Source organism: Anolis carolinensis, unplaced genomic scaffold (genome assembly GCF_035594765.1).
Source record: "Anolis carolinensis isolate JA03-04 unplaced genomic scaffold, rAnoCar3.1.pri scaffold_9, whole genome shotgun sequence".
Classification (NCBI taxonomy): Eukaryota; Metazoa; Chordata; class Lepidosauria; order Squamata; family Dactyloidae; genus Anolis; species Anolis carolinensis.
In genome coordinates, this window is record NW_026943820.1 from 3,372,417 (window position 1) to 3,392,499 (window position 20,083).

The window sequence follows — 20,083 nt, forward strand, 5'->3', positions numbered from 1 at the left end:
AATTGTATCACTCATGGAGAACGTGCTTCAATTCAATTAAAAGAAGAAAGGAATCCTGAGTGTTTATTTGCCCAGAGGAAGTGTCTCTCTTTGATTTCTGCAGCGACGTCAGACTCTATCTGCTAATCTGTGCAGCATAGATTGGGTTGTGTGCGCACTCCTTTATGAATGTTTCTTTATTCTAAAAGATGCCCAATTTTATTTAATTTATTGGCCTAGCCTCTTCAGCCTTGGGTAGATGACGCTCTTCGGTGGTGACCTTAACGTTCGGTGCTTTGCTTCTTTATTTTCTCTGCCTCCTTCCCCAAAGCGGTGTTCTAAATATAGCCCTTCTAATTATAGCTCTTTAATTTAGCTTTCAAATAGTAATAATCCAGAGGCTTGTTTAATATGTAACGTCTTTAGACATTCTTCCTCCCGTCGAACCGGCCACCAGCCGCTTGGCAACGCCGGCCGCTCTTACGTAGGGGAGGCCTCCGGGAATGCAGCAACTTCGTGCCGGATTTTTAAAAACGTCTTGCAAAAACCCTAGAAGGCAGATTGACAAGCTGATTCCAAACAAACAAAAAACCTGCGTGTTTCTAGTCCAAATTTTGGAATTTTACTTCTTTGGATTACAATTCCCAGGAACCAACCTGGATAGTGAATTCTAGGAATTGCAGCCCATACATTTAATCTTCCCAAGCATTTATTTATTGTGATGATGATGATGATAATACAGTAGAGTCTCACTTATCCAACACTCGCTTATCCAAGTTTCTGGACTATCCAACGCATTTTTGTAGTCAATGTTTTCAATAACATCATGATATTTTGGTGCTAAATTTGTAAATACAGTAATTACTACATAGCATTACTACGTATTGAACTACTTTTTCTGTCAAATTTCTTGCATAACATGATGTTTTAGTGCTTAATATGTAAAATCATAACCTAATTTGATGTTTAATAGGCTTTTCCTTAATCCCTCCTTATTATCCAACATATTCACTTATCCAACATTCTGCCGGCCCGTTTATGTTGGATAAGTGAGACTCTACTGTAATAATAATAATAATACTTAATTTTTATACCCCGCCACCATCTCCCCGAAGGGACTCGGGGCAGCTTACATGGGGCCAAGCCCGAATAAAAACAGCAAACCAAATAAAACATACAAGAAGTACAGACATACATACAGTAGAGTCTCACTTATCCAACACTTGCTTATCCAACTTTCTGGATTATCCAACACATTTTTGTAGTCAATGTTTTCAGTATATCGTGATATTTTGGTGCTAAATTCATAAATACAGTAATTACTACATAGCATTACTGCGTATTGAACTACTTTTTCTGTCAAATTTGTTGTATAACATGATGTTTTGGTGCTTAATTTGTAAAATCATAACCTAATTTGATGTTTAATAGGCTTCTCCTTCATCTCTCCTCATTATGCAACATATTCGCTTATCCAACATTCTGCTGGCCCGTTTATGTTGGATAAGTGAGACTCTACTGTATTAAAATACAACACTCTAAACATAACCAGGATATAAAAATAATCATACTAAAACACAGATTCGTATCTACTTCCATCCCATTTTTCTCCCAGTATAGGGACTCCAGTTAAGTCTTAACTAACCACTAAGGCTCTCGAGTGGATTGAGAATGTAGAAATATTATTATTATTATTATTATTATTATTATTATTATTATTGTATCCCACCACCATCTTCCCAAGGGGACTCGGGGCGGCTCACATGGGGCAAAGCCCAACAGCACAATTAAAATGAAAATTATCTAAAATGCAATTCACAGTATATGCAAAATAAAACAACATTATAACAATAAATAATAACATCAGCCTGCAACCAAACACAGGAAATGTGAATTATTGCTGTGCTTAAGGACTGTCCTTTGCAGGCACATTGCTTGGTGTGAAAGAAAGCTCTCCATCGTATATATTTGAACAACAGAACCATCTGAATAAGGGGTGTGTGTGTGTGTGTGTGTGTGTGTATACAAATTGCAATGGTACCTTTCGTCCACATCTATGGCAGGCATCCATATATACCTCACAACCTCTGAGAATGCCTGCCATAGATGTGGGTGAAATGTCAGGAGAGAATGCTTCTGGAACATGGCCATACAGCCCGGAAAACACACAACAACCCTGTGATTCCGGCCATGAAAGCCTCCGACAACACAGCAATAACTACTACATATTAAAATGGAGAGTACAACATCCCAGCCACAACCAAATTTCAAACATTAAAGTAAAGTACCAGTGTTGATATCAATTTATTTGGGTTGGGATTTTGTAATTAATTAATGGGGATTTTGGAATTAATCTTACCAAATTGAATGTCAACTCCTTTTTTAAAACATTGTTAGCTGCTCTGAGTTTCTTCTAAGAGAGAAAAAGGAAGATGATATTATTATTCTCACCGTCATCATCAGCTAATACAGTGACGACGACAACAATAATAGTATAATCTGGGAGAAAGGTGCTAAGGAACTGGGTTTTTTTCCCCCTTCCCTTGATTATTTTGTCATTTATATCCGGTTCTGCAAAATGAAGTTGAGAGAGTGCCCATGCCAGGAACCGCAGTGATGCAATCTGGCTGTTTCCCCATAATGAATGAAGATGCTTCCTCGCAGGTGTGATGGGTGCCAGCTATGATTTCATAGGAATGGATTGTAACCCAGGTCTAAGCAATTGCCGGTGCGAAGCAGCTGGCAAGAGGCAGGGAGGAATTTCAGAAGTGCAGAAAAGGGTTTTTACAACTAGCAATTGAGTGCGAAAGCTGCCATCCTGAGAAGGTGACTCAGGGCTAAGCGAGCACGACATTGTATTTTTCCAAAAGCACCCTCTTGCCTATCCGATGCCACCTGATGATGATGACACCCATGCCTTTTCTTGTCTGGAATTAAATCTCTGCCAATCGAGCGATGTCGTAAACTTGCACGAGAACTTGGATTTGTTTCTCATCTGTTTCCGTCGCGCCCTACCCTTCTAAAACACACAATGAAATACATATTCAGAAATGCGTATTGTTTGTTTCCGGTGGGAAGATACCTAACTGTTTTTTTCCTACCTGGCTCAGTTGTGGAATGGAAAATTTCCAGGAAAATAATTTATTTATTAATTAGTGACATTTATATCCCACCCTTCTCACCCCAAAGGGGACTCAAAGCGGCTCACAAGTCATATGTACATACAGTATATTCTATTATTCATATAGCACAATATAAGCAATATATTACTATATTGTACTATAACACTACAGTAGAGTCTCACTTATCCAACATAAACGGGCCGGCAGAACATTGGATAAGCGAATATGTTGTATAACAAGGAGAGATTAAGGAGAAGCCTATTAACATCAAATTAGGTTATGATTTTACAAATTAAGCACCAAAACATCATGTTATACAACAAATTTGATAGAAAAAGTTGTTCAATATGCAGTAATGTTATGTTGTAATTACTGTATTTATGAATTTAGCACCAAAATATCACGATGTATTGGAAACATTGACTACAAAAATGCGTTGGATAATCCAGAACGTTGGATAAGCGAGTGTTGGATAAGTGAGACTCTACTGTATATTGTAATATTATTAGTAATATTACATGGAATATAAATCTACCAATATAATAGCGTATAATTATTATAATTATTATTATATTGTATTACATAATATTATTAATATTATAATGCTGCGTTGCTCCCTGGTCTCCAAAGTCATAGTCCAACACTCAGAACATTCTAGTAAGTTTGTAAGGACACAAACTATGCTGCCCAATGCAGAAAGTAGTCATTTGTTTATAGACCATACATGGGCCAACTTGGGCATTGCCTCCAGATATTATGGACTTCAACTCCCACCATTCCTAACAGCCTCAGGGCCTTTCCAAACACATACATGCATCCACCTCCACTGAGGTCTGGGCACATACTGCTAAGACTGAAGTCCAAACACATGCATGCATCCACCTCCACCGAGGTCTGGGCACATACTGCTAACATTGAAGTCCAAACACATACATGCATCCACCTCCACTGAGGTCTGATGCAAACTGAACAACAAAATGGAATCCTGCGTCTGAACATGCTCAGTACAATTACATGTCTATAACTCCTCCCACACCAGGAAGGGGCCTGAGGCTGTTAGGAATGGTGGGAGTTGGAGTCCAAAACACCTGGAGGGCCCAAGTTGGCCCATGCCTGATGTAGACTATAAGGGGATCTCATTAGACAATCATGGAAGAGGGTGTGATCCGCTCCCGACGCGTGACAAATGCTCTCCGTAATGAACAAACCACTCCCAGCGTTGATAGTCTCAGATTTGCAAACGGCATCCAGCTCAACCCGCCCGGCATTGGATCCTCCCTTTGGAAACTTCCAAACATGGCTGCTTTCGAGTCGGTTACAAAAGCAATTTGTTCCCTCTGCGGGTTGCAGAGGATTCCCATTTTTTATCGCTTCCCATGACTTTATATGTGTCTTACTTATGGTGAGCCCATACATTTCAGATTTTCTTTGGCTAGGAAGACTTTGGCTATCCAGGATCTGATCCCAGATTTGTGTGGTCAAAGGCTTTCATGGCCTGTGAGTTTCCTGGGCTGTCTGGCCACGTTCCAGAAGCATTCTCTCCTGACGTTTCACCCACGTCTATGGCAGGCATCCTCAGAGGTTGGGAGGTCTGCTGGAAACTAGCCAAGTGGGGTTTATATATCTATGGAAGGTCCAGGGTGGGAGAAAGAGCTCTTGTATGTTGGATTGTTACAATTCATCACCTTGATTAGTATTGAAAAGCCTTACAGCTTCAAAACCTGGCTGCTTTCTGCCTGGGGTGAATCCTTGCCATGGGAGCTGTTAGCTGGCCCTGATTGTTTCCTGTCTAGAATTCCCCTGTGTTCTGAGTTTTGATCTTTATTTACTGTCCTGATTTTAGAGTTTTTAAAATACTTGTAGCCAGATTTTGTTCATTTTCATGGTTCCTTCCTTTCTTTTACATTGTCCACATGGTTGTGGATTTCAATGGTTTCTCTGTGTTGCCTAACATGGTGGTTGTGAGAGTGGTCTAGCATTTCTGTGTTCCCAAATATTACATTGTGTCCAGGTTGGTTCATCAGATGTTTCTGCTGATCCAACAAAGGGTTCCCCCAGGCAGGAAGCAGCCACGCTTTGAAGCTGCAAGGTTATTCAGTGCTAATCATTTGCAGAATCTTCAAGGTGGGAGAAAGAACTCTTGTCTGCTTGAGGCAAGTGTGAATGTTGCTGTTATGTTGGCTTCTGTACTCGAACAGACCCAAGCCTCAACTGACTTCTAACTTCTCACAATGGCTTATGTACGCAGACTCAAGCCTCAACTGACTTCTAACTTCTCACAGTGGCTTCTGTACTCAAACAGACTCAAGCCTCAACTGATTTCTAACTTCTCATAATGGCTTCTGTACTCAAGCAGACTCAAGCCTCAACTGACTTCTAACTTCTCACAATGGCTTCTGTAAGCAGACTCAAGCCTCAACTGACTTCTAACTTCTCACAATGGCTTCTGTAAGCAGACTCAAGCCTTAACTGACTTCTAACTTCTCACAATGGCTTCTGTAAGCAGACTCAAGCCTCAACTGACTTCTAACTTCTCACAATGGCTTCTGTACTCAGACGTAAGCCTCAACTGACTTCTAACTTCTCACAATGGCTTCTGTACTCAAACAGACTCAAGCCTCAACTGTCATTCCTCAATTATTTTATTTATTTACTGTATTTATATACTGCTTTTCTCATCCCAGGGGGACTCAAAGCAGTTTATAAAATAATAATAGCAAAATTCAATGCCTAACACATATAAAATTCCTATCCAGCTGTTAGGAATTGTGGGAGTTGAAGTCCAAAACGCCTGGAAGGCTGCAGTTTACCCGTGTCTGATTTAAAGCCTGAAAATATCCAAAAACACAACGGGTCTGCATTTCCAGTAGTCAAAAAGGAAATACAAAAAACCTAACCAGGATGATTACAAAACACATCCGGATTCAAAGAGCACTCTCAAAAGTTCGGCAGAAAGAGGCTTCGTGAAACATTTCACCGGAGGCGCATAGCGATGCTCGACTGGCCCATTGACTGCCACATCAGCCCCAATTAATTCTCCTACAGTATGCATAATTAAATGCCACTCTCCTTACAGGCCCGAGATGTAATCTCTGCCTTGACTCATAGCACCGGGGCCATTTATTCATTCATTCACTCACTCATGCAAAGCTTTACGGTTTTGTTGTCCCTTTCCTCCCACGTTACAAAACATTTCCAAAAAGGTCTTTGGCAAGAGAAATGCTTTGGGCAAAGTGAGCTCCTGTCTGAAAACAAGCCAAAAAACAGCCTCCTTCCATTCACCGAGAATTCTGGAAATAGAGTATAAAAAATAATATAGTATAAAAAAGTATAAACCTTTTTACTGAGCTCTCCTTTAGTTCTTCCTGTTAGAAACCGAGCTTGTATTTCGCAATCCAATCTCAACAGCATCCTCCCTCTGCATTTTGGGATTTCTTTGGTTGCATCATATATAATGTACCAAGATGAGCTGTCAATCCTGCTTTTAAATATGAACAAGAATGGATGAGTTGTTTGTGGTTATGCGTTATGCAGAGAGCTCTCGCTGTTAGCCCCAACTTTTGCCAATCTAACAGTTCAAAAACATACAGATATGAGTAGATCAATAGGTACTGCTCCGGCGGGAAGGTAATAGCATTCCATGCAGTCATGCCGACCACATGACCTTGGAGGCATCTAAGGACAATGCCGGCTCTTCGGCTTAGAAATGGAGATAAGCACCAACCCCCAGAGTCGGACACGACTAGACTTAATGTCAGGGGAAAACCTTTACCTATTGTATTATGATATATTACTAGCTGTTCATGGCATTCAAGGTGGCCTAGAAAGGATTCCCCTAGGTATGAAGCAGCCAGGCTTTGGAGCTGCAAGGCTATTCAATGATATTCAAGTTGGGTAACAATTGAGTCCCCTAGGTATGAAGCAGCCAGGCTTTGGAGCTGCAAGGTCACTCCTTCGGAAGTGATGAGTATTGTGAGCAAATTTGGTGTGATTTGGCCCAGTGGTTTTGTTTTTAACTCGATCCTAATTATGCACATTACATTTATATATAGAGAGATTATTATATTGTACTATACTATTATTTATTTATTTATTTTATTATAATATTTATATCCCGCCCTTCTCACCCAACAGGGGACTCAGGGCGGCTTACAATAAAACGCATATATAAAAATTCTACAGTGCAATATAAATCAGTTAAAAATTATTATTAACTTACATCAGTATTCATAAAACACATTATAAAATACAGGTAGGCGTGTTCAATATACCACAATATATAAAATACACTACCAGTATATTATACTATTAATAAATGAGCCCCCGATGGCACAATGGGTTAAACCCTTGTGCTGGCAGGACTGCTGACCGACAGGTTGGCATTTCGAATCCAGAGAGAGCGGGTGAGCTCCATCTGTCAGCTCCAGCTCCCCATGTGGGGACATGAGAGAAGCCTCCCACGGGATGGTAAAACACCCGGATGTCCCCTGAGCAACGTGCTTGCAGACAGCCAATTCTCTCATACCAGAAGCAACTTGCAGTTTCTCAAAGTCGCTCTTCCTTTCACGAAAAAGCGTAATGGCGAACTTAAAGCTGGACCTGAAACAAATGGGCAGAGAATCCCTCCTGACTCTTCAATAGATTCAGTTCTTTTAGAAGAAAGGCAACAATCAGCTGTTACCTGTGACCTGTTAGCAGATCATTCCAAAAATATAACATTAAAGGTTGCCACATTTGTAGTCGCAGCCCAAAAAATCCAAGCAAAATTAGTAAAGTCTCAAGTGTTTTATAATGACTGTGATTTTTAATGCCTTTTAAATTTATTTGTGTGTTTTGTATTTGATATTATTGTATGTTGGTTTTATATCTATAAGCCGCCCCGAGTCCCTCTGGGGAGATGGTAGCGGGGTACAAAAATAAAATTATTATTATTATTATATTATGAAGTCCACATAGTGAAGGCTAGAAATGGAGATAGTTTGGGATGATACAAATCAGACATTGTTATTGTTATGTTGTCACTGCTACTGTAATTTTAAAGAACTCAGTACAGTAGAGTCTCACTTATTCAAGCCATTTTTGTAGTCAATGTTTTCAATATATCATAATATTTTGGTTCTAATACATAATGTTACAACATAACATTACTGCGTATTGAACTTCTTTTTCTGTCGAATTTGTTGTATAACATGATGTTTTGGTGCTTAATTTGTAAAATCATAATCTAATTTGGTGTTTAATAGGCTTTTCCTTAATCCCTCCTTATTATCCAAGATATTTGCTAATCCAAGCTTCTGCTGGCCCGTTTAGCTTGGATAAGTGAGAGACTACTGTATATAGAATAATAAGTTTAAATGTTTATATTGGAAAGTGTATACTGTACTTTAAAAGTTGCACATTATTTGGCGCCATGGCCTACAATAAGCAATTCTGTGGTGCTTTAAAGCCGGCTGATGGCCCTAATAAAATCCTGGCCCTGCTGCTGTTTGCATTCCCCTGCCTTTTCCTGGCCTGCTAGTTGACATTTTTCAAAGGGCATGTATGTGCCTGCTTGTTCAGAGTTACCTTACGGACTTCTGGGTTGCGCAACGGCTTCCAAATCTTTCATTTCCTGGTGTCAGTCCTGGGAAACCGGCCGTGATGTCAGCGTGTGCCACCTTTCTTAATTTAATTTTCATTTTATTTCGAACTTCCTTCCTAGACGTGAGTCCTGCCCCCGAAAGTATCCTCTCTCTCAATGGCTTTGCTTCCTGTCGTGATAAGAATAGCTCGTCATTCGAGGTGCTGCCTTATGTCACCCATGAGAGAGTCACTTTCTCAATGCCAGGAGTATCGTCCTCCCGGCTGCATCATCATCATCCTCACCATCTTATTATTATTAGTCCTGCAGGGTTGTTTGCATTGGGACATACTAATAATATATTTTATTGTATGTGTATATAACTTGTAATCCATCCTGAGTCCCCTTCAAGGTGAGAAGGGCGGGATATAAATGTCCTCTCTCTCTCTCTCTCTCTCTCTCTCTCTCTCTCTCTCTCCCCCCCCCTCTCTCTCTCTCTCTCTCTCTCTCTCTCTCTATATATATATATATATATATACACAGTAGAGTCTCACTTATCCAACATAAACGGGCCGGAAGAACATTGGATAAGCGAATATGTTGGATAATGAGGAGGGATTAAGGAAAAGCCTATGAAACATCAAATTAGGTTATGATTTTACAAATTAAGCACCAAAACATCATGTTAGACAACAAATTTGACAGAAAACGTAGTTTGATACGCAGTAATGTTATGATGTAATTACTGTATTTACAAATTTAGCACCAAAATATCACGATGTATTGAAAACGTTGACTACAAAAATGCGTTGGATAATCCAGAACGTTGGATAAGTGAGTGTTGGATAAGTGAGATTCTACTGTGTGTGTATATACACTAGCTGTGCCCGGCCGCGCGTTTTTGTGGCAAAGTATGGTGGTATAATTACTACATAGCATTACTGCGCATTGAACTACCTTTTCTGTCAAATTTGTTGTATGACGTGATGTTTTAGTGCTTAATTTGTAAAATCATCACCTAATTTGATGCTTAATAAAAATAATAACTTTATTTTTATACCCCGCCTCTATCTCCCCAAAGGGGACTCAGGGCGGCTTACATGGGGCCAAGCCCGAATAAAAACAATAGCAATATAAAACACAACAATAGACAAAAAACATGCACAATTATAAAAATTTAAACATTAGCCAGTAAAAACAAATGACAAGAGCTAATAAAAACATGAATTAAAATGGAGAGGTTGTAAAAGTAGACTGAGTAAGGTGCTTATCCAACATTCTGCCCGCCCGTTTATGTTGGATAAGTGAGACTCTACTGTATATTGATAATCTAATATTATCTGCTTAGAACTGGATTATATGAGGCCCCTTCTACACAGCTGTATACAATCCACACTGAAGTGGATTATATGGCAGTGTGGACACAAGATAATCCAGTTCAAAGCAGATAATGTAAAATTATAAATGGGTAATATAGCTGTGTGGAAGGGCCTTGAGTCTACACTGCCATATAATCCAGTGCAAATCAGAAAATCTGTATTTTATAGGCAGTGTGGAAGAGGCCTAAGTGAGGCCTAACTGTGCCTGTCCCCTGGGCTGAGTAGGTTGCTAGGAGACCAAGTGGGCAGAGCTTAGCCTTCTAACTGGCAGCAATTGGCTAAAAACAATTATTCCTCTCTCTCTAATTAGGACTTTATTTTTCTTTTCTTTTTGTTGTATGAACGTAGAGGCATGGATGAGGGGTTGTGCTGCCAAGTTTAGTGTTTCTGGGATGTGTAGTTTTGTTGTTTTGTCCTAGGCCGAAATTTCATTACCCTTTTATATATATAGATATATACAGTAGAGTCTCACTTATCCAAGCTAAACGGGCCGGCAGAAGCTTGGATAAGGAGGGATTAAGGAAAAGCCTATTAAACATCAAATTAGGTTATGATTTTACAAATTAAGCACCAAAACATCATGTTAGACAACAAATTTGACAGAAAAAGTAGTTCAATACGCAGTAATGTTATGTTGTAATTACTATATTTACGAATTTAGCACCAAAATATCATGATATATTGAAAACATTGACTACCAAAATGGCTTGGATAATCCAGAGGCTTGGATAAGCGAGGCTTGGATTAGTGAGACTCTACTCCATCAAATCTCCAGAGTCATGTCATTGTGTTAATTTCCCCCAAGCCGACAAAGAACTCCTTTTTCTGATCCTGCAAAAAGGGAGTTTTGTTGGTGTCGCGGAAGAGCGGAAGGGCTTCTGCAAAACTGATGAAAATAACTTCTTCTTTTTCAATTTATAGATTATCCTGAGTAATAAAAAGCTAGTTGGAATAATTTCTAAAGGCGCTAAGGCTAAATACATGGTTTTACATACCATTATATTGCTGTTAATTGCTGGTTTGATTTGTGTAATGTTAAGTTAATGATGTTTTTATTGTGAATGTATTTTTATTTGTTTATTGTGGAAATTTAGGCTTGGCCCCATGTTAGTCACCCTGAGTACCTGCAGGGAGATAGAGGCAGGGTATAAAAATAACATTATTATTATTATTATTATTATTATTATTATTATTATTATTATTATTATTATTATTATTATTATTATTTTATGACACAGCAAACAAGATAGACATGCTGGATTTCGTATCACAAAATCACAAGTCGAACTCTTCCCAAGTGTCTAGGACTGTGTGATGTATTTTTGGATGATGCGCGCAGATCCCAGCAGGGTGGCCTTTTGCAGTAATTTTGTCAATGTCTATTGTTTCCAAATGCCGGCTGAGATCTTTTGGCACGGCACTCAGTGTGCCGATCACCACCAGGACCACCTGCCCTGGTTTCTGCCGTAGTCTTTGAAGTTCAATCTTGAGGTCCTGATAGCGGCTGAGTTTTTCCTGTTGTTTTTCATCAATGCGACTGTCACCTGGGATGGCGATATCAACAATCCAACCCTTTTTCTTTTCCACAACTGTGATGTCTGGTGTGTTGTGTTCCAGAACTTTGTCAGTCTGGATTCGGAAGTCCCACAGTATCTTTGCGTTCTCATTTTCCAATACTTTTGCAGGTTTGTGATCCCACCAGTTCTTTACTGGTGGGATCACAAACGGCTCTGGAACTCCCTCCCTAGGGAGATTAGGTTGGCACCCTCCCTACCATCCTTTAAGAAACAATTGAAAACCTGGATGTTTGGGCTGGCCTTTGGAGAGACAGCCGTTGGATGACCAGTCTCATTATAATTCTATTCTTAATGCTATTAGGTTCCTTTCATCGGGGTATTTTAATCTAATGATTTTATCTTATATTACTGCTATAGTTTCCCCCCACCACCACCACCACCACCTTTGAAGTTGACTGAATGGCATTGGTGGTTGTTTGATATTATTACTGTTGTATAAACCTTTGTTTTAACTTCTGTTTTATTATCTTCTTGTGTTTTAAACTGTGTATATTGTTGGTGTATTTGCGCTGTTACTTTTGTAACATTGTGAGCCGCCCCGAGTCCCCACAGGGAGATGGTGGCAGGGTATAAATAAAGTTTTATTATTATTATTATTATTATTATTATTACTGCTGGCAGGTGGTACTTGAGGCATAAGTTTCAATGAATCATTTGGGCCACATGGTTGTGCCTCTGTTTGTAGTCTGTCTGTGCGATTTTCTTACAGCAGCTGAGGAGATGATCCATGGTTTCATCATTTTCCTTGCACAGTCTACATTTTGGGTCATCAGCTGATTTTTCGATCTTGGCCTGAATTGCCTTTGTTCTGATGTCTTGCTCCTGGGCTGCAAGGATCAGGCCTTCTGTCTCCTTCTTCAGGGTCCCATTCATGAGCCAGAGCCAGGTCTTCTCCTTATCAGCTTTTCCTTCCATTTTGTCAAGGAACTTTCCATGCAATGTTTTGTTGTGCCAGCTGTCAGCTCTAGTTTGTAGTGCGGTTTTCTTGTACTGATTCTTTGTCTGCTGTACTTTGAGGAGTTTCTGCATTTTGGGTCATCAGCTGATTATTATTATTATTATTATTTGCTTACTTTTTAAGAGGGAGTCGATGGATCAGGTGGGTCTTTTCCCCTATTTGACCATTGTTTTGGGGTCTGTTTTCCAGCCGCCAGACTGAGCCACCAAAGAAGGAGAAAGAGGTGACTACGACCGGCTCCTCTCAGTCCAAGAGAGCGGACGAGTGGAAGGACCCTTGGCGCCGATCGAAGTCCCCCAAGAAGAAGCATGGCATGTCTGCTTCGCCCAGCCGTGCTCGGCGGCGCCGGAAAACTTCCGCTTCCTCGGGTTCCGGCTCGGGTTCCTCAAGGTACAATCCCCAAAAGGGTTAGCAGCGATGCAAAGGGACTGTGTCTTGTGTCCTAACAGGAGCCTGTTAGTTCGAAATGGGAAGGGAAACCAGGTCAGCAGCTTGACCCTGGCCCATTTGAAGTGACCGGGTGAGAGAAGTAGGCCAGGTTGTTTACAATATCTTATTGCACTTTATCACTACTCATTTTTATAGGCCGACAGTGTTTTAAGAAGACCGTCCCTTCGCCCTTTCCTGATCGCCTTTATTTATTATTTATTTTATTTATTAGCGACATTTATATCCTGCCCTTCTCACCCCAAAGGGGACTCAGAGCGGCTTACAAGTTATATATACATACAATATATTATATTATTAGTATACCACAATATAAGCACTATATATTATTATATTGTACTATACGACTATATTGCAATATTATTAGTAATATTACATGTAATATAAATATACAGTTATAATAGTGTATTATTGTATTACATTATAATATCATTATCACAAGCTGGAGCGCAAGCCAGCTGCAACCAGCTGCAATGAATCACTCTGACCAGGAGGTCATGAGTTCGAGGCCCGCTCAGAGCCTATGTTTGTCTTGTCTTTATTCTATGTTAAAAGGCATTGAATGTTTGCCTATATGTGTAATGTGATCCGCCCTTAGTCCCCTTCGGCGTGAGAAGGGCGGAATATAAATGCTGTAAGTAATAAATAAATAAATATATTATATTAGTATAGTATAATATGAGTATTATATAAATTATATATACTTTATACTATTTATGAGCCCTACCCAGAGTTCTGCACTAGTTCCTTTCTCTGCACATGTATTTTATGTCTAGTTTTTTTAAAGCACTTGATGTGTTTTATGTCATTCTATATTTATTCTGTTATATTGTTTTGATTCATGGATTGTGTTTTAACCTATGTCCCCATGTAAGCCTCCCCGAGTCCCGAGGTGGGATATAAAAATAAAGTTATTATTATATTATTATTATTATTATAATCCTGGATAAATGGGCCCCAAAGATGAGTTTGGGCTGCATAGAGATATGCAAGTTCTCGCACATGCAGAATGGGGAAAGTGGGATCCTTTTAAAACTCTTAGGTCCAAATATTCAGCCAAAAATTTGGTCATCCCAAACAAGCCAGCTGCAACAAATCACTCTGACCAAGAGGTCATGAGTTCGAGGCCAGCTCGGAGCCTATGTTTGTCTTGTCTTTGTTCTATGTTAAAGGCATTGAATGTTTGCCTATACAGTAGAGTCTCACTTATCCAACATAAACAGGCCAGCAGAACGTTGGATAAGCAAATATGTTGGATAATGAGAGATTAAGGAGAAGCATATTAAACATCAATTTAGGTTATGATTTTACAAATTAAGCACCAAAACATCATGTTATACATCAAATCTGGTAGAAAAAGTAGTTCAATACACAGTAATGCTACATAGTAATTACTGTATTTACGAATTTCGCACCAAAATATCATGATATATTGAAAACATTGACTACAAAAATGTGTTGGATAATCCAGAATGTTGGATAAACGAGTGTTGGATAAGTGAGACTACTGTATGTGTAATGTGATCCGCCCTGAGTCCCCTTCAGGGTGAGAAGGGCGGAATATAAATACTGTAAATAAATAAATAAAATTAAACAATCATGAAAAATGGTACTTTAGGCCTCCATAATTATACCCATATACAAATTGGCTTTATTTTCGCCAATTCCCAAAGCAGGATGGGATTGTGACATCACTTCAGCCATTCAGATTGCACCCTTAGGGAGGAAAATGGCTCTTTTTCCATCCATAGGTGTTCCTCCATGACGTAGAAGAAGACTAGACATGTTAAGATTTCAAGTGAGAGTTGTTCTGACTTCCCTGTTGGTTTCCCACCTTTGTTCCTTCCTTCCAGGTCTTCATCTCGCTCCTCCTCCTATTCTGGCTCTGGTTCGTCGCGCTCCCATTCGAGATCTTCCTCCTACAGCTCCTACTCCAGTCGCTCTTCGAGGCACAGCTCCTTCTCAGGCAGTCGGTCCAGGTACGTTCCTTCACGGCTGAGAGGTTCACCCATTGCCTGGTCCTTCAAGAGTGGGCAGGACAGGGCTTTCTGGTGCCGTGCACATATGTTGAACCTTCGTTGCAAGGTTCCAGTAGTTAGCTAGGGCTGGTGGATAATGCGCCTTGGTGGGCAGTGGCTTGGGGAAAGCTATCCTAGGGGTCTTGTGATAGAAATGCAGGCCATCGGTTAGGTCTTGACGTAACTTAGGCTTCTTGCATGACCTTCAGACCCTCCAAGGCCAGGTGAAGAATTGAGAAGTAAGATGTTCCATTGTCAGCCATCTGCTTTCCTAGAGCTCAGCTCAGCCTTTTCCTTGTCCCTCAGCCCTTTCTTTGAACCCAAAGGTTTCCTTTAGCTCTCATAAACTACCCTGTTTCCCCTAAAATAAGACATCCCCAGAAAATAAGACCTAGTAGAGGTTTTGTTGAATTGCTAAATATAAGACCTCCACCGAAAGTAAGACCTAGCAAAGTTTTTGTTTGGAAGCATGCCCAACGAAAAGAACACCAGAGCATGCAGGATTGGTAAATGTACGTACCATAGAGTGTTGTACATGGAAATAATGGCAGTAATAAGAAATTCTTGATAGGATTCACAATTTGTCTGGTTTTGCTGGTTTGTGATGACAACTACTATACAGTATATAATGTTCATTTTTTGTTCAACAATAAATGTGAATTCTTCTTCATGGAAAAATAAGACCTAGAAAATAAGACTTATACCTAATTAATAATAATAATAATAATAAACTTTATTTATACCCCGCCACCATCTCCCCAATGGGGACTCGGGGCGGCTAACATGGGGCCATGCCCAGAGCAATACAACATAATAAAATATAAGAACAACATATCATAACACCATTTAAAATACAATAAATAATAATAAACAGAACATCAAGAAATCAAGAAAAAAAAAACAAAAAAACTATAAATCAAGGGCAGGCCACTTGAACACAAAGATAAAACCCGGAGTGAGAGGGACAGAGAAGTACTCCACTATGGGCAGGGACATTTGGAAGGGGTAATCTGGAGGATAGAAGTTCGGAGGGGAGTAATACGGAGATATATGACAGACATTACTCACCGAAAGCACAATGGAAGAGCCATGTTTTTAATTCTCTCCTAAAAGCTAACAGAGTGGGAGCTTGCCTTATTTCAGTGGGAAGTGAGTTCCACAATCGGGGGGCCACAGCAGAGAAGGCCCTCTCCCTTGTACTTACAAGGCGAGCCTGGGATATAGGCAATGGTGATAACAGGGCCTCTCCGGATGATCGCAAGGAACGGGCAGGTTTATGGAAGGAGATACGATCACGGAGGTAGGTGGGTCCCAAACCGTTCAGGGCTTTATAGATGATGGTCTGCACCTTGAATTGGGACCGGAAGATGAACGGCAGCCAGTGGAGCTCCTTAAACAAGGGAGTGGATCTCTCCCTGTAATTTGCCCCCGTTATTAATCTGGCTGCCGAGCGTTGGACCAGTTGTAATTTCCGGGCCGTCTTCAAGGGAAGCCCCACGTAGAGTGCATTACAGTAGTCCAGTCTGGAGGTAACTAGGGCATGGACCACCGTGGTCAAATCAGACTTCACGAGGTATGGTCGCAGTTGGCGCACAAGTTTGAGTTGTGCGAAGGCCCTCCCGGCCACCGCCGACACCTGAACCTCAAGCGTCAACGCTGAATCCAGGAGGACCCCCAAACTGCGGACCTGTGATTTCAGGGGGAGTGCAACCCCGTCCAGCACAGGTTGCCACCCAATACCCCGATCCGACGCACGATTGACCAGGAGGGCCTCTGTCTTGTCAGGATTGATCCTCAGCTTGTTCCTCCTCATCCAGTCCGCCACAGCAGCCAGGCACTGGTTCAGCATCCGAGGGGCTTCCTTGGAGTCTTAATTGATATAAGACACTGTCTTATTTTTGGGAAAACATGGTAGGACTCGGAGCAATGGGTTCAAATTACAGGAAAGGAGATTCCACCTGAACGTTAGGAAGAACTTCCTGGCCATATGAACTGTTCAGCAGTGGGACTCGCTGCCCTGGAGTGTGGTGGAAGCTCCATCCTTGAAAGCTTTTAAACAGAGCCTGGATGGCCGGATACTTTGTGCTTTTCTTGCATGGCTGGGGATTGGACTCGTTGGCCCATGTGATCTCTTCCAACTCTATTCTATGATTCTATGACATTGGACTACAACTCCCAGAAATCCCAGCCAGTTTACCGGCTGTTAGGATTTCTGGGAGTTGAAGGCCAAAACATCTGGGGACCCCCAGGTTGAGAACCACTGATCTAGATGCCTTTTGAAACTAGCTCAGCTATGGTTATATTTTTTTATTGGCTGGGGCAACGGATTCCGTAACTTTCCTCCAGTGCAAAGATGTTGCTTGAACCCTAAGAAATAGAGTACAGTGTTCCCTCACTTATCTCTGAGGTTAGGTTCCAAGACCACCCGCAATAAGTGAAAATCCGCAAAGTAGGGACGCTATATTTATTTTAATATTTATACATTATTTTAGTAGTTAGACACTATTTTAAGTCTTTATCAACCAATCGTGTGTTGATAAATCGCCTCCTTCTCTTCCTGTTGTCTCTTGGGCTCCTTTTCTCTCCCTTCTGCTTCTCCTTCTTCCCTTCCTTAGGCTGTAAATTGTAATTTTTTATGATTTATAATAGTCTTTTAGAGTTTATTGAAAAACCGCAAAACAGCGAATCCATGAAAAATGAACCACGAAATAGTGAGGGAACACTGTAAAGTAGAGAGGAGATGCCCCGCAATTGCTACAGAAGTGAGAACAGAATATCTGAAAGTGAAGGGAATTAGATCCCGTTGTCACAACTGTATAGTTTAGAAAAGTTCTACTATTCCCAAAATCCTGCAGCCAGAATATCTGTGCTGCTGGGATATTCTGTGTGTTGTCTTAGATATTTCAAGTTCCATACAGGATAGTCTCTGCCAACCACATGTCATCTAGGTTCAGACTTCTAAGTCTTTCATGACAGTTGGTTGATTGAGACGAATCCCCTTCCCGGTCTCAATTCCTCCTCCGACAATTCTGACTGTCTGCTCAGAACGAACGGAATTAATTTGCTTCACAACTCCTTTTCAGCTTATTGAAGCGGCTCAGACTTTATTGTGGTATTTACAACTACAGTGTTCCCCACTACTTCGCGGTTTGTTTATTACAGACTTGCTGTTTTGCAAGGGGGGGATTATTTATTTATTTATTTAACTCTATTTCTGCCCCCTTGCTTTGTGCCTGCCGTGTTGCTCTGGATGCCTGGAGCAAGGTGCCCGCCAGCGCTGGTAGGAAAGGCTTCAATATACTGCAATGTATAAATACATACACACTTCGCAGATGTTCACTTATCGCGGTGGTCCTGGAATGAAACCCCTGCAATAAGTGAGGGAACACTGTACATACAAGACAGATTGGACAATCACCAGACTCCATCCATCTCCATCAAGCACACAGTCAGGAGTGAACATTCCATTCTTATCTCTAAACATACATCAGCTACTGTGTTTCCCCAAAAATAAGACAGTGTCTTATATTAATTTTTGCTCCCAAAGATGCTCTAGGTCTTATTTTCAAGGGATGTCTTATTTTTCCATGAAGAAGAATTCACATTTATTGTTGAACAAAAAAAAATGAACATTATATACTGTACAGTAGTTGTCATCGCAAACCAGCAAAACCAGACAAACTGTGAATCCTATCAAGAATTTCTTGTTACTACCATTATTTCCATGTACAATACTTTATGGTACGTACATTTACCGATCCTGCATGCTCTGGTGTTCTGTTCAGCAGTCATGCTTCCAAACAAAAACTTTGCTAGGTCTTACTTTTGGGGGAGGCCTTATATTTAGCAATTCAGCAAAACCTCTACTAGGTCTTATTTTCTGGGGATGTCTTATTTTAGGGGAAACAGGGTAGCAACCGGAAACTTTCCAAAGTTACACTCTAGCATTACATTCCCAACTCTATGCATTTAACCTCTTCACTTCTAGATTATACACAGCTTTAAACTCTAAGCACAATTTCACACTGTACCAATGCATTTTATCGACATTTTAGCCTCTTCCATCTTCTGGAGGGGCCCCTGGTGGCACAGTGTGTTAAAGCGCTGAGCTGCTGAACTTGCGGACCAAAAGGTGCCAGGTTCAAATCCCGGGAGCGGAATGAGCACCCACTGTTAGCCCCAGCTCCTGCCAACCTAGCAGTTCAAAAACATGCAAATGTGAGTAGATCAATAGGTACCGCTCTGGCGGGAAGGTAACGGCACTCCATGCAGTCATGCCGGTAACCACATGACCGTGGAGGTGTCTACGGACAACGCCGGCTCTTCGGCTTAGAAATAGAGATGAGTACCAACCCCCAGAGTCAGTCACGATTGGACTTAACATCAGGTGAAAACCTTTACCTTTACCTTATCTTCTGGAGGGCAGCAGAGTTGGGGAAAGCAGGCCTAAGATTTTGTATTTCTCTTCCCCATGCCAGTATCGCTGGCAAGCCCACTCCTTCGCAAGCGTGGGCCGTTGATCTGTTTGCACACAAATCTGCGTCTTTGTAGGATTATAAAACTCAAGCTTGGCATCTCAAACAGATGCAGTCACCGCTGTGGCTTTCGTGTGACAGCAATAGAAGCCGGTTTCCGCACCCGGCCCCGTGCCAAACTACACCAGTTCATTTTATATGTTTGGATTGCTCTTGACGGGTGATAAAAAGAGTGATGAAATTCCTTTACAACGTAACTGATGGTCTTTTAAATGGGAAAAAGGACAAAAGAAATCGAGAGTTGTGTCAACAAAGCGTGGGTAGTCAGTCTTATGACCCACGGAGGGGGGTTTATTTCAAACAACAGGACTTGGATACAGTTTGGAGAAAGTTTTATAGCATCTCATGATGGGCCAGGGATCTCATGACACCTGATTTTCCTCCTCCTTTCTTGACCTTTTCTCTTAGCATCTTCCAAAGTAGGTGAACAGCTTGGGGAAGTTACTTTCTCTCTGTTAGGAGTGAGATCAAAATCTTGCTAAGACAAAGCCTTCGGAAACTTTGAAAA

At 40.9% G+C, this 20,083-nt stretch overlaps 1 protein-coding gene across 2 annotated transcripts in view; it reads left to right on the forward strand.

The window, feature by feature from the left end:
• Positions 1-20,083, forward strand: part of zc3h18 (zinc finger CCCH-type containing 18) — a 67,626-nt gene that overhangs the window by 25,196 nt on the left and 22,347 nt on the right. For both annotated transcript variants that reach the window (XM_062961568.1, XM_008122262.3), the window contains exons 10-11: positions 12,765-12,965; positions 14,876-15,001. In XM_062961568.1, the coding sequence (XP_062817638.1) occupies positions 12,765-12,965; positions 14,876-15,001 (327 nt within the window). The remainder of the gene's footprint in view (positions 1-12,764; positions 12,966-14,875; positions 15,002-20,083) is intronic.